Here is a 14,543-nt window from a genome sequence, read left to right on the forward strand (position 1 = left end):
GGGGGACCCCAACTGGGGGCCGGCACGGGGCAGGTGTATGGCCTGCAGCTGTCTGCCCGAGCCCCCGAGCCCACAGAGACTGCCGCAGCGCTCACCGCCGATGGTGGCTGCAGGCTCGCGTAGACCCCGGCCTCTAGTCGGCTCTGCTTCTTCGGGGGCCCGTCGCTGCCCCGCAGCTCAGCACACAGCAGGCTCAGGCTGGACCGCACCGCCCTGGGGGATGGTGTGCCGGTGGACGTGGGTCAGCTGCGAGCTTCTGACACCCCAGCCCCCGTCCGCCCAAGGGTCCCTGTGGCAGCAGCTAAGAGACCCTGCCCCACCCCCACGTGGGCTCTGCTTCTTTCCTGGTCTGGGCTGTGAGTACGCGCACGGCTGTTGGGTGGTCCCAGGGGCTGAGCCCCCTGCTTCCCGGCCAGGGCCTCTGCTCGCTGACCAGGGAGGGCAGCCCAGACTCAGGAGCCAGGGCCCTGAGGCCTGCTGGACCACTATGTGATCTAGCTGTGGCCTCAGTCTTCACACCTGGAAAATGGGGACAGTAACTACTGTGGCCCTCTGCAAGCCTGGGGTGGGGCCATGCGTGTCCCAGGCCTGGCCCTCGGTGAGTGCCAAGGCCACCTGCCCCAGACTTAAGAACAAGGAGGGAGCTAGAGAAGCTCCTGAGAGTGGGGTCCCCTCCCTCCAACTTGGCCACTGCCAGGAAGACAATGGGGCCCAGTGGCCAGAAAAACTCATATCCAGGCTCTTCCTCCCAGCCTCCAGGGACCCCAACTGCCGGGCCTACGCCCCTGTCCTTAATTCCAGGTCTGGAGGGAGGGGACCCTGCACTCTACCCATGTCCCAGACAGGGCCCAGAAAGCAGGTGACACCAGGTCTCAGTGTCCCAGTGCCCCACAGGTGTGGGCTGGGAGCTTGGGTGCCTGAGGGGCTGGGCCTGCCCCTGCCCCATCCCCCACTCACAGGGTGGTAATGAAGAGAAGTCATAGAGGGAGGCTGAGGGCCCTGGCTTTTGGGGGCCAAGAGAGGCAGCCAAGTGGGAAGCCGGCCATCCAGTGATGATGCCCCCCACTCCCACCCACGACCTTCTGCTTCCTGCTCGGTCCCCACTGCCGGCCAGCAGCAGGATGGAGAGAGGGTAGAAGCCCCAGATTCAGGCAGGAGCCCTGACCCTTGGGAAGAGAGGGTCCTGGACGTTGTGTCCCTTCTCGTCCTGATGCTGCTACCCTCTGGCTGGGACCCGCCGTCGTGGGTCAGCAGAGAACGTGGCCGCAGTGCAAGGAGCAGACAGGATTTCCAGGGCTGGGGCTCAGGGCCATGGGGGCCCCGGGAAAGCATGGGGCAGCCTGACGGGGACTCCCTGACAGGGCCCCTAGCCAGACCCCAGCCCCCGTGGGCTCCGCCTTGGCCAGGGGTCCCAATGGCCTTAGTTGGCCCACGAGGGAAAACTCTGGGGGGGGGTCCCCCACTGAATGGCACCTGGGCAAGGGGGAGGGACGGCTAGGGAGGCCCCAGCCATGCGGCTTCTCCCCGCCCCTGCCCACAGGCTCCCCGTAACCTTCCCTGCATTTGCTAATGTTTTGTGACATAAAGCCCTGAGATTAATTTTTTGCCTCTGTCTTAATTGAAGAAACCATTTAGTGCCGATTTAACTATTATTACCAAATCATCAGGATTGATGCAGGGGCGCACATGCGCTCGCCAATCGGCTTTGCAGGAGCTCGTAGGATTTATGCAAATGGGTCCTCCGGGGGAGGCAATTTGCAGCTGAGAAGGACAATTATGCCCGGCCCGGGAGCGTGCCAACGAGTGCGCCGGGCGGGTAATGGGTAATAACACGGCGCCGCAGCGTGAGCAGTGCCGGGCGTGACCAGCGGCGTCAGACGGGGCTGCCTGAGAGGCTGCTCTGTGGGGGCAAGGCCATGGCCAGGGGTGTAGACCAGGTGTGGCTGCGCTCCAGGCCCTCTGGGGATTCCGAGAGGAAGCAGGGAGCAGCGAGCCTCGAGCGCAGCACCAGGAAGAAGGTGGCACCTGCAGCGGGCTTCGTCCCCTGGTTGCTCACCGGGACTAGAGTACTGGGAGGGAGGGGCTGGGTCTTCGGGGGCACAAAGAGGGGCCTAGAGGGCACTCCGGCCCCACCCCGGCCCAAAGCACCCTGCTCTGCCCACACATGCACCCAGGACTTACTTGACTTTCTTGCCATCGCCCCTGGGCAGCTGGCCCCCAGGACGCAGAGGGGACAGCAGGCTGGAGTACTTGCGCTTTCTCGGCCGGCCGGGCCCTCGCCGAGCGGGGCTGCGCGAGCTCTCCTCTCTCCTGGAGGCCGCAGGACAGGCGGTCAGAGGCTGGTGCCCACCCAGCCTTTTGGAGGGCTATGGGGATGGGGCAGGCCCTCCCAGGGAGCCGGGTTCCCATGCGCAGGTTGGTTCCTCATCCTTCCTTCCACTGCGTCTGGGGGCTACCCCAGACCCCAGCCTGCAGTCTAGGTCGGCACCTGCAGGGGCTCCCGGACCTTGAGGCGCGGGCCCTGGGCTGTACCACTGTGCCCCCTCCCCCGCCCCCCCGCGGGCCTGGCCGTACTCATGGTCATGCCTGCGCTGCAGACGCGCCAGCTCTCGCTGCTTCTCCTTGTACCGCCGCTGTAGCTCGGCCAGCTGCACACGCATCTCCACTTCCTGCGTGTCCAGCCGCTCGATGGCAGCCTTCAGGGGGCACACCTGCTGGGCAGGTGCACCATGAGCTGGGCTCGGGCCCCACCATGAGGGTGGCCCATGGAGGGAGGAGACTCGGGGGTCCCCTGGGATTCCAGCCCTGGGGCAGCCAGGCTCCCCCACTCACAGGCTTGGTCTTGGGGGTCCAGATGTCCTTGCGTTGCAGGATCTGCATGCGGGGGGTGAGTGTGGGTGCCCTGCGGGGGTCGGGAGCCGGGGGCTGGGCACAGGACGGTGGGCTGTCCAGGCCAGCAGCCTCCACGAGGGACCAGGCCGAGGCCAGCGTGGCTAGGCGCCGCAGGTCGAACGCCAGCATGTCCTCTTCCTCTGCAGAGGACACGAGGGTCAGTGTGTGTGTGGGCTGCAGGCACATAATGCCCCTTGGACAGGCTCTCGATGTCAGCCGGCATATCGTCCTGGCCCAGACCCTCCAAGCTGCCCAGTTCCCCAAAACATGGGGACTGAGGACCAGGGTGAGGCGGCTGGGAGCCACGAGATGGGCACAGGCCCAGGCCCCCAGCAGCCCCTGCCTCAGCTCCGAGGAGGTGGGGGGACCTCTCTCTTGGCTGTTGTGGGCCAGGCCAACTGGGATGGCCCAGACCTAGGGGCAGTGCCCAAAGCATTCACACACTAAGAAACTGGATTATGCTTCCAACAGAGAGTGCCCCTGTGTTTCTGCCCCATGAAGAGTGGGGTGAGAGAGAGGAATGGCCCAGTGCAGGGTTGGAGCTGAGCCCGTGGAGGGCAGCATCTGTCCAGTGTAGAGGCCCGGAGCCCGGACTCAGGACAGGGGAGGGTGGTGGCAGAGATGGGGAGTCAGGCATGCAGGGGCAGGCTGACCCCACGAAGAGCCACAGCCAGGGAAAGGGGGCCAGCCGGGGGGAGCCCTGGGCGGTCAGATGGGGTGCCTGGGATGGAAGCTGTCTGAGGGTACTTGTGATTTTCAGGACATATAGCTCTGCCCTCTGAGAGGCAAAACCTCTGAGGGGCAAAACCCCAGTTGCAGTGAGCACCCCAGCACTCTGAACTTGGCTGCTAACGTCCCACCAGGACAAGGACCAGGCTTCTCAGAGAAACGGCTGGTCCCAGGGCAGGGGAGGTGTGCGGAGAGCCAGGAAGGGTCCCACAGTGACGGGGACACGTCAGCGCCCACATGGGCCAGCCGTGGGGCCCAATCTAACACGATTCCATCACCAGATTAAACAGTGAAGACAGGTCGATCACAGCCAATCAGAGAATTAAACACCGTGAGCCACACGGATGTAGGAAATAAATGCACGAGAAGACGCACGAGGGGCGGGGAGAACACCCCACTTCAGGCACCACCTGCGAGATCCTTCCTGTGTGCCGGGGGAAATGCCTGGTCATGGCCACGGCCACGGTGCTGCAGGGAGAGTGGGCCTCCACAACAGGACAGAGTTGCCTGGCGGGTGCCAGGAGTGCCAGCCTCTGGCCGCTGGGTATGAGCCATGGCCAGCCGTGGGAGTCCTGTGACATCAGAGGTGCCCGGGCATGGGAGCCAGAGGGAGGCTGAGGGGCGCTGGCTCCCTCAGCAACAAGGACAGGGCCATCCCCAAGCCCTCTATCAGTTAGAAATCCCACGCTGGGTCCTATCTGCTGGGGCCACTGTGGTGGCCAGAAGCCCCTCTGCTCCACCCCCGGCCCCAACCCACACCCCAGACCAGGCCTGCAGAGACCACAACCCCACGGGTGAGCCCGGAAGGCCGGTGTGTGTGCGGAGGTGGGCTGGGGGGGATGCTCTTCTCAGCTTCAAACCACACCCTGCAGACACAGGTGGGGAGGGAGGCTCAGGCTTCCCGCCATGGTCCTGTCTCGGGGTCGGTGGGGTGGGGGGTAGGGGGCCGCCAGGACAGGGGTGAGGGTCGGGCAGCAGGGGAGGAGCATGGAAGTCAGCAGACCCATACAAAGCGGGCTCTAGGGTGGGATCTTGGCTCAGTGTCACCTGGTTTCAGGCTCACTCAGGAATAAAGGGGCATCCACCCCCAGGGAGGGATGTGACTGGACTTCTGAAATTCCGGGGAGGATGGGAGCCTCAGGGCCGGCCCCAGCGAGCAGGCCTCACCACCTAAGGCCAGACAGATACAGCGTCTGCCCGCTAAACCCCTTTCCTGCTCCCAGGGCTCAGTGTGGGACCCAAGTCCCTTGGGGTGGATCTGGTATGGAGGTGTGGGGCCCTGGCCGCCTACCCGCCCACTTCCCCCAACCTGAGCCCAGGTAGGGGCAGGCCAAGCGTCCTGAGGCTGAGGCCTGCTGGGTGGGGCTGGAGGGGGTCTGAGCACCCTGGCCGGTGAGGGTGCCCACGAGCCAACGGCTTGGGGTTTGAGCCCCTGCCCCACCATAGCCCAGCTGCCAACCTCGTTATGTCCTCACCCCCACTTCCCAGGGGCCCCTGGGGACTTTCACCAAATGCCATGCCTGGCAGAGGGGGAGTTCAGGGCATCCCTTCTGGGGAGGAGGGAGCAGGAGACTCTGGTGTCCCTGTTGGCCTCTGCTTTCAGGGAAATATTTCTCCCACTTTAACCCTCTATAAATCTCCCTAGTCATCTGAGAATAGAGCTGATCTCCCGATTCGCTTCAGGCAAGGCGCTCACTGTGCTCATGGAGAACATCTCTGGTTCCAAGAGGGCGGACGCCGGCCATTAACTGGGAAGAAGGCTGGGTGGGGGTCTGGGCGGTTCAGGAGGGCAGGGACGGTGGGGGTCTGAGGGCTCCAGCAGGGGAGGATGGGGGTCTGGGAGCAGCAGGGATGTGGGAGTCTGGGGGCTCCAGGGGGGAGGGTGGAGTGGAGGTGTGGCCACCGCGTCTCCCTTGGTCTGCGCACAAGGTGACGGGCATCTGGCCCAGCCGCAGTGGCAGCGCCCACGCTGGGCTGCACATGGCCTCCATGTGAGCGTTCATGCAGTGGACGGGCGCCCATCCAGCGGGCGCTCAAGTGCACCGACGGGCTGGCCACACACCTCGCCCGGCTTCCGCTTGGCTCCCTGTGCCGGCGCACAGGGGGCTCCGGGCATGTCCGGGGGCCCCCGCCACTGCCTGCCCTGCAGCCCCCAGCCCTAAGCGAGGCCCTCGTGGGGTCTGGCGGGGAGCCGGCGGCACAGCTGTGGGTGGACATCCCAGCTGGGTGGACAGCCCGTCTGGGTGGACAGAAGAGTGACACCGAGGCCTCTGGGGAGACGACCTCTGCGAGAGTGTCGGCTCTGCTCCTGGCAGCACTGAAGGTGCCGGCGATGGGCCGCGGGGGGCATTGTGTGTCAGGGAGACAAGCGGACAAGCCCAGAGAACTCTGTCAGGTTCTTTCTGCAAACATGCCTGGCTGGGGGTGCTCCCTCCAGGAGGGGGTCTCCTCAGGGGCCCCTCGAGGTTCCTGCTCAGGTGGGGAGGAGGGTCTGCTGGCCTGCGTGGGGACCCCACGGGCTCTGGTCCAACGCTCCCCGCGGGCTAGCACAAGGACCTATGCCTGTGCCCCGGGGTTCTTCCGGGTGCTGGGAGCCCAGGAGCCTCTCCGCCTGTAGGTCGGCCCTGGGGCAGGAAGGACCAGCACCCAGCCCTCAGCCCTGGGGAAACTGCAGGGTATATGTGGGTCCAAGGCCTGGGGATGGTGTGATCAGCCTCAGGCCACCTTCCCTGGGCCCGCGTGGGAGCGGGTCAGGGCTGAACACCTACAGAGAAAAACACAACCATCCCTGCTTTCCCAGTTAGCCACCCAGCCCCAGCGGCCTTGGCATCCTTGCGGGACACCCCTGAGTCCCCCCAGGGCACTGTGAACACCATGACCAGGGGACGTCACTGACGTCTCAGAAGCCGAGGACCGTGTCCCCTGCCAACAGCTGCAGGCAGGGCCAGGGTGGGGGGGGGCGGTGGGGGCCCCATGGTGGGACAGCTGAGCTGAAGCCCACAGCCCGACCCTGGGCCCTAGCAGGCTCCCGGAGGCTCGGGTGGTGCTCACCCTGTAAGGACGGCTCCCTCCTCCGCTGCTGGATCTCCAGGTCCGCCAGCTCACTGAGCAGGGCAATCCCGTGAGTCCCTGAGCAACAGGGTGCAGGGGCTGTGCGTGGGGGCCCTGGGGCAGCGGCAAGCTGCAGGTCCTGTGGGCCGATGCCCGGCAGGTCCCCCAGGTCGATGGTGGCTGCGACCAGGGCGTCCAGGCCCAGGAGCGCCCTGGGCAGGTGGCTGCCCCTGCAAGCTGACCCCTGGCCCTCTTCCTCCTCCAGCTCGTCCTCCCGATACTCAGCCCCCTCCTCTGAGCTGGCTTCCCCGGGGGCCTGCTGCTTGCCAGGGGGGGCCTCATCGAGGGCGCCGGGGCTTCTCTGCTGCTGCAGGGTCTGGGGGCCGGCCCCCGACGAGGGCCCCACCGCCTCACCCCCCTCCGCTGCTGCCCCTCCCTGAGTAGATTGAGCCTGGGCAACGGCCTCGGGGCCCCCTCCCTCCAGGAGGGTCCCACAGCGCAGTTCTTGAAGCCCCTCCAGTGGGCTGGGGTCTGCTGCCTTCCCCAGGGGTCCCCGCTCGGCAGGGTGGGGGGTGGCAGCAAGGTCCTGGTTGGCCTCCCTGGCCCCTGAGGACAACCCCGGCTCCTGTGGGCTCTGGGGGCTTCGGGGGGGCAGCTCCCCGGGTGGGAACGTCCTCGCTGGCTCAGGCTGAACCCTGGGGGCTGCGGTTTGCATAGTTTTGGGGTCCGAGAGGTCAGGAGAGTGCGTGCTGGGGGACAGGGCGAAGCCCGAGCTGGCCGTGGGGCAGGTATAGCGAGGAGGCAGGCCTGTGGAAAGAGCAGGTCTCGTCAGGGGGAAATTGGGGGTATGGGGGGCTCTGTTCTAGATGGGGAGAGGGTGGCCTCAGATCCCTGACTCACAGCTGGGAGGGAGGGTCCCCAGCCAGCCCTCGACCTCTGCCTTTGGAGCAGGTGAGATAGGAACAGGAAACACGTTACATCGAGGGGGGCTGAGAGCCAGACTCGGGGCTGTGAACCGGTCCTGTGGCTGGGCCCAGCTCCTGCCACCATCCCCAGCAGGCCAGATACTTTGTCACTGGTGGCCCCCACTGCAGGCCAGCAGAGCCCGTCCCTCGTCCTACCCTGCCTGCCGGGAACTGGGGAGGAGATGTCAGAGGACGGCAGGGATTCTGAGAGCTTCTACCACGGAAGGACCGTGGATGGGGAAGGAGAGAGAGAACAGAGCACAGCAATGGCGTCCTGGGCCCTACCAGGGGCCTGGGGATGGGAGGGTGCCCCTGCAGGGACCCCACGAGGTGGTCCCTCAATTCGGCCCTGCACATCCACAAGTGGGAAGAGGCCTCAGAGTGGAAGGGGGCGGGCCAAGGTCAGCCCAGCGTCCGCCGCTCTCACCTGGTTCCAACGTGCTAAGGTCGGTTCCAGCCCGCCGGCTCTCCCCACTTGTGACCTCAGAGCTGGGCAGCTTGGAGCCAGGCCCAGGGCTGCCCAAGGGGCAGAGAGATAAAGTGCACGGGACTCTGGGGCGTGGTGGTGTCATGGGTTGGCTGGCGGGGGGCTTCGGGGTAGGCGAGTGGCAGCAAGGTGACAGCTTGGCAGGGCCTACAGTGGCCGGGGAGGGGGTGCCCTTGGCTGTGGGAGTTAAGGCAACTGGCTTGTGGGCAGACTTGGGGGTCTTCTCCTGGGCGGGCTCCTCCAGCTCCGGGAGATGGTCCTCAGGCTTCCGCTGTCGGGGTGAGGGAGAGGCTCAGAGCGCCATCCCGCGGGGTGCGGGGGGGAGGGGATTCTGGGGCCGCACTGCAGCAGAGGGAGGGAGGGAGCACTGCGTCCCCGCTGGGTGCGGCCTGGAGCGGGTACCTGGCCGGGAGCCGCCCGCTGCTGCTGCTGCTGCTGCTGGAAGGCGTAGAGCTCTTGCTGCCGCAGGAGTTGGGACCGCGAGTACACTGGGAGCTGGCTGGGGGGCTGCACGTGTGAGGCGGGGCCCCGGCCCCCGTACATGGGGGGCCACAAGGAGGCCTGGTCCATGACGTCGGCTGTGGGCAGGGCCAGAGGAGCCATCAGACCCAGCGAGGATGGGATTCGGGCAGCCCCCCAGCCACCTGAGGGCCTCACCCTCCACCCGCCCGCTGTCCCTCCTCCCTGGCAGCTCCTCCACCCACCTGCCCCGCCTCCCCGCCCCCCTGTGGGCTGCTCCCTTCCTCAGACCTGCTTCCAACACCTCCGTGTTCAGGCAGCCTGCCCAGGAGGCTCTTACCAAGCGTGTGGGGGGCGGTGTGGGGGGTGGGCTCCGAGGGCAGGATGACGAGCTGTGCAGGGCTGTCCTGGGACAGGGGGAAGACGGAGGGCATGGAGCCTGGCACGGAGGTGGAGAAGCCTGGGGGCAGGTTCTGGTGCAGGGCAGGGTGCCCAAGGCCTAGGGACACAAGGCACAGCGGTAAGGCAGAGTGGAGTGGGGAGCCCAGTCTGCCAGGCCCTGAGCTCTCGGGCCTCCCGCACCAAGCCAAGGGCCGCTCAGCCCCACGCCGGCCCTGCCCCACGCCCGCAGACTGCCCCCTTGCTTGCCATCAGAGCACTGACCGTAGGAATGGCCCCCCATCCACAGGGAGGGGCTGCGGGTGCGGGGCAGCCAGGGTGGATGGGCGGGGTGCGGGTGGGAGGCCGGGTCCCCACCCAGCTGGCCGGTCTGCAGGGAGGATCCTCCGGCAATCATGAGGTGAGGGGCCAGGTCCCCGGGGCAGCCGCCCGACGGGTGGATCCGGGAGAACTCCAGGCGGTCCTTGTTGTCTCTGCGGGTCACGGCGGGGTGGGGGTGTGTGTGTGGCGGGGCTCAGCACGGCCACTGGCCACCCAACCAGCCCTTCCACCCCATCCTGTTGACATCAGTCTTGGAGGGAGGGGCTTGGAGCCTCATGAGGACAGCCCAGGATCAGGTGGGCCTTGGTGGTGGGGGTCTCCATCCCAGCCGTGGCCCTGATAGCGGAGGGAAAGTCAGCAGAGCTCCCCCACCCCCAACAGGGGCAGAAACCCCAGCAAAGCCCGGGGACGGCCTGTCAGGCCGCTCTGTCCCAGAGTTTCGGTCCTGCTCGCACCCGGATAGTGGCCAAAGCCCCGTCCTTACGGCAGCAGCAGCTCTCGGCCAGCGAGTCCCAGGCGGTCCTCAGGCAGCCGGGCCCTTTCCTCCTCGGCCTCCAGGTCCAGCGAGGGGGTGGGGCGGGGCGGGCCGCCAGCTGCATGGGGAGGAGAAGACAGAAGGCTCGAGGGTCCGGGTGGCTGGGGAGCCGGCGGCTAAAGCAAACAGGGACCCCGCTTCGAGCCACGGGGGCCGACGAACAGAGGGATGGGCTCTGCTGAAGGCTGGTGCAGGGCGTCGGTGGCCCCGAGGGATGGGGGCGGGCCGGCCAGCCCTGCAAGGGACGGGACCACCGATGTAGGGAGGGGACAGCAGGAGAGCCCAGGGCCCATGCCAGCTAAGCTTCAGATGGGCACGTGAGGGCCGGGGAGCCCCACTCCCCACCTCCCTGCCCACCAAGGGGCCTACCTTTGAAGGCAGGGGCTGCCCGGCCCTGCCGCCCGGTGTTGGTGCCGTAGGCCGTCTCCGGCCGGCTCACTGTGTCCTTCTGCCGGGACAGGGCCACCGCGATGCCCACGGGCGGCTGCCTCACTTCTGCATCGCTGTGCGGGGTGTCGTGCTCCCGGCTCCGGGCACAGTCGGGCCTCTCAGCCTCGCTGGGGGCCTGGGCGGGGCCTTTGGGGGCTGGGAACTTCATCTCCTGCTGGGCACAGCTGGCCTTGAGACCGCCCAGGCCCACGAAGGGCGCCTTCCGGCCGGCAACCAACGCTTGGCTGCTGTACTTGAGCAGGCTCTGCATGGCCGAGACCTCGTCGGGTGGCGCAGGCAGGTCCTGGGGCAGGAGGCCGGCCTGCTGGAGGCCGCCACTGAAGGGGTCCAGGTAGGCGCCGCCCTTACGCTCCTCGCCCAGGGCCATGGCGGCGCCTTGGCCCGACTGGATGCTCCACGGGGGCAGGTGGGGCCCGCCGTAGCCCAGAGAGGACAGTGCCAGGGACTTGCGCTTGGCTTCAGCCCCGCTGCCGCCCCCCGGCTCCCCCTCGGGGGTCACCAGGTGCTGCTGATGCCGGATCCGGGCCACCTTCTGGGCCCCAGGAGGGCCTGCGGAGGTCTTCTCTAAAGTGCAGCAGGCCTGGGGGACCTTCCCCCCCAGCGGGTCGGGGTGACCTGGCCGGGCACAGTCCTGCGAGTGGGCGGGCAGCTCGAAGTAGCCACTCTTGTCCAGACCACGTTTGGGGAGCGTGGGGAAGGGCGTCTCGGGGCCTGTGCTGTTGAAATACTCCAGGCCCTTGAGCCGAGGGTTGGGCGCAGCCTCGAAGCCCCCAGGCCGCCGTTCGCCCTTGCCCTCGGCCTTCAGCTGGGTGTAGGAGACCCCGTAGGGCACGGCGTGCTCAGGGCCCAAGGAGCCATCCAGGTGCCGATCTTTGCCCTCACCTGCCACGGCACAGGCCTCAGCGGCCTGGAAGGGGCGGCTCTTCTCAGCCAGGTGTCCCACGGAAGGCACGAAGGTGGGCCCGCTGGCCTTCAGGTCTCGGGGAACTTTGTCCTGTAGCGGGCAGAGCCCGTCAGGGCCCGCGTGCAGCTGCAGGCAAGGGAAGGAGCCTGCGGCCGTGCTGAGGGGCGGGGGCGGCCCGGCGGGCAGGCCGGACGGCACCGTGTAGGCCACGGCGTGGTGCAGCATCTGCCGCCTCTCCAGGCACTCGCTGAAGGCCGGCCCGGGCTCTGCAGGGCCCGCTGCCTCCTTGGCGCAGCGCCCGGGGGCCGCCCCCGCCATGCCGGGCCGCACCAGCATGCCCCCTAAGCAGCCGGCCGGTGCAGCCTTGCCCATCTCACCATTGAGCACCTTGGTGTTGAGGAGGCAGGAGGCGAGGTGCTTGGGGCGGCCCTCGCAGGCTCCGCGGGGCGCGACGCCGCCCTCCTTGCAGTGGCCGTCCGCGGGCACGGGCAGCCCCAGCTTGTGCCGCTCCTTGCTACCGTCCTCCTCGGCCGCCGGCCGCTCCTTGCCCTCCGCGGCCTTGCCGGCCTTCTCTCTGCCCAGCAGGAAGCGGTCGAACTCCTTGGCCCCCTTCTGTAGGGGGCCAGCCTCGCCCCGGTCGCGGCTGCAGGAGCCAATGGGGTGACCGGGGGCGGCCCGGGCCACGCCGGGGAAGCTGTGGTTGGCAGGCAGGAGGGTGGGCTGGGGGGGCAGGTAGAAGTTATCTGCATGCCAAGAGAACCGAGGTCACTGGGAGGGCTGGGCCGGGGGCAGGAGAGGTCAGAGCCCCCCCAACACAGGCTCTAAGAGCCTCTCCCCGCCAGCAGCTGGCAGCGACCCGCGGCGGATGTTGCCGTGAAACCACGTGCAGTTCTCCGCGCTCGCCACGCATGAGCGCACACGTCAGAGCACGGAGCCCACTCACGCACGCGACCGCCCGCCTGGACTCGGGCGTCACCCCAAACCGAAGCTGCGCTTCCCCTGAAGGTTCTCACGAGCATGCAGCGCCCCGGAGACAGGAGCGGCGAAGGGTCCGGCCCCCCCGCCCGGTGCCCAGGAGCACAAGTCGGGGAAAGGCAGGAGCAAGTGGCAGCGTGCACAGACCAGGTGCCCCCCCTTCCCAGGCAACGCCAGCAGAGTGAGAACCGGGCCGGTCTTCACAGCCACTGGAGCCTTAACACCGGGCAGGGCGCTGACCCGCCGCCGTGGGTGGGCTACGTGGATGGTGCGCACGGCAGGAGAGAGCCTGTGGCCTGGGGACCGCACATGGATGACCACCGAGCGCTGGGCTCTGACCAGGCCCCCGTGAGAGCTAAGACCCCCCAGGACAAAGTGAGGCCTTGTCTGATGATAGGCCCCTAGCTCCTCTGCACGGTGGTCACCGTGGGTACCTCTGGCTGGGGCTCCAGTGACGGTTCAGACAAGTAAGTGGCCCCGGCCGGCCATCGCTACTCCTAGCCTGCTATCGGCTTTCGACAGCCCTGCAGCTGGAGGGCCCTCCAGGAGCCCCGGCCCCCTTGCTGGGCTACGGCTTGCTGTCCAGCCCGGGCCCTGGGCCAAGCTGGCCATACCATCCCTGGGGGTCCCTGGCCAGCCCTGGGGACACCCACTGCTCCCAGAGGGAGGGCTGGGCTCCTGTCTCTGGGGAGCTGGGGGGCCACCCTCCTGCAGCTGGGGTGGCAGACAGGGGAGGGCCTGGAGCCCAGAGGGGGCAGACGAGGGAAACAAAGAAACATTTGGAACTTATAAAACTGTCCTCAGTCGCAGAAGTTCCTTGTCAATTTCCTGCTAATTAAAACAAGGGGGAAGAGGGTAGCCTGGGTGAACCCTAATTAGCTTGATTTCCGAAACCCAAATGTTTGGATGGGACGCTGCCACAACGCTGAACGCCAAGAGGCCACCAGCGCTCGGGATGCCGGCGACCCACGGCTGGAGGGGAGTTTCTGGGCTCTGGTTCAGCCCCTACAGACGCCGTCAAAACAGCTGCACATGTGGGAGTCTGGGGGACCAAGCCCGGGACTTGTGGGGAGCTGACCGTGCCCTGGGGATGGGGTGGGGGGCTTTCCCGGCCCTGTCCACTGCAGGCAGGGTCTCATCTGTGTCAATCCCCACCAGCCAGTCCAGGGCGGGGTCAAGGCCGAGGCTTTCCGGACCTTGGCCACCCTGCCAGGCCCAAGGCAGCAAGACACAGCAGTGTCCTAGAACGGGAGGCTCTTTGGGAGAAAGGGCTGGGGCGGGGGTAGAAGGACACGAGGGTTGGCTGAAGCCTCACTCCCAAATCTGCCACACTGGGGTCGTCTCGCTAGGGTCCCCTTCCTTGCCTGAGATCCGCTCTGGCACATTCTGACCTGACCACTACCTCCTGAAACCCTGCCCGGCGTCCTGTCCACCACGCCGTGGGCCTGCGGGGCCCTCCTTGGCCTCCATGAGAGCCCCAGTCTCGGGGCTCCTGGGGCTTCCCCCGAGGTGCGTCTATCCTCACCCGGGGGGCTCCCCTGGCACCAACCCCCACCATGTGTGCCCAGCTACCTCCTGGATACCACTGGGAGAGTCCTTCTGTGTGGGAGGTGGCCTCCCCCCTTCCTCTCCTCCATAGCTACACCCCTCCCAGGGTCTGGCCACGGATGGGGGTTCATCTAGGACCTCCTGACCCTCACACACCAATTCAAGCTCGTGTCATCAGAAACACGTAACCAAACCAGCAGTCTCCCTGCCTGTCTCCTGGGCACCAGCCCAGAGAGCCCTTTCTAAAACCCAAATGAGAGGCCAGTCCCCTCGGGAAAACTCTGCAAGACAGTCCACGAAGGTCTGCAGCTGCTCCCCACACCTGTCCCTTCTCTATGGGCCACACCTCCCATGGCCTCCTTGACGGGGTTCATGCCCTGGACATCGGGCTTTTGCACAGTGTGTGTGCGTGTGCGTGGGACAGCTCGCATGCACGTGCCCTCCCCACCCTCCAGGATGCCCTGCGCCCCAGACCCCAGCACAGGCCCAAGCCAGCACTTGCCTTTTTGGGTTCCATAGAAACGATGTTGCCCATAGAGAACATTGCTGTTTCCATGGTGATCCAAGTGGCTCATGGGTAGGAAGGTGGATGCCAGACCCCCCGAAAATCTGGGGTACCCTGGAGCTAGGGAAGGAAGGAGACTGGCTGCAGAGGCATGGCCAAGGCCCTGGCCCACTCCGGCCCTCACCCCAGGGAGGTGAGAAGCAGCGGGCGGCCCAGGGACGACGCCCTGCCAGGCTTGGTATGTCGTCTGCCAGTGGGAAATCAACCCATCAGCACATCGCATTAGCTCTGGCTAGACCAACACCATCCCTCCGGTGCGGTAC

General features: G+C 66.8%; 1 protein-coding gene across 13 annotated transcripts in view; it reads right to left on the bottom strand.

Annotated features, from left to right (window-relative positions):
- Nucleotides 1-14,543, bottom strand: part of BAHCC1 (BAH domain and coiled-coil containing 1) — a 60,734-nt gene that overhangs the window by 8,940 nt on the left and 37,251 nt on the right. For 11 of the 13 annotated variants that reach the window (XM_047707404.1, XM_047707403.1, XM_047707398.1 and 8 more), the window contains 12 exons: nucleotides 14,218-14,340; nucleotides 10,208-11,935; nucleotides 9,788-9,896; nucleotides 9,247-9,455; nucleotides 8,924-9,082; nucleotides 8,527-8,702; nucleotides 8,065-8,395; nucleotides 6,673-7,479; nucleotides 2,833-3,032; nucleotides 2,575-2,711; nucleotides 2,182-2,310; nucleotides 96-213 (listed from right to left, as the gene is read on the bottom strand). In XM_047707404.1, coding sequence (XP_047563360.1) covers nucleotides 96-213; nucleotides 2,182-2,310; nucleotides 2,575-2,711; nucleotides 2,833-3,032; nucleotides 6,673-7,479; nucleotides 8,065-8,395; nucleotides 8,527-8,702; nucleotides 8,924-9,082; nucleotides 9,247-9,455; nucleotides 9,788-9,896; nucleotides 10,208-11,935; nucleotides 14,218-14,340 — 4,226 coding nt within the window. The remainder of the gene's footprint in view (nucleotides 1-95; nucleotides 214-2,181; nucleotides 2,311-2,574; nucleotides 2,712-2,832; nucleotides 3,033-6,672; nucleotides 7,480-8,064; nucleotides 8,396-8,526; nucleotides 8,703-8,923; nucleotides 9,083-9,246; nucleotides 9,456-9,787; nucleotides 9,897-10,207; nucleotides 11,936-14,217; nucleotides 14,341-14,543) is intronic. The other 2 variants (XM_047707393.1, XM_047707394.1) reach the window with 2 other exon arrangements.

This window comes from Lutra lutra, chromosome 16 (genome assembly GCF_902655055.1).
Source record: "Lutra lutra chromosome 16, mLutLut1.2, whole genome shotgun sequence".
Taxonomy (NCBI): domain Eukaryota; kingdom Metazoa; phylum Chordata; class Mammalia; order Carnivora; family Mustelidae; genus Lutra; species Lutra lutra.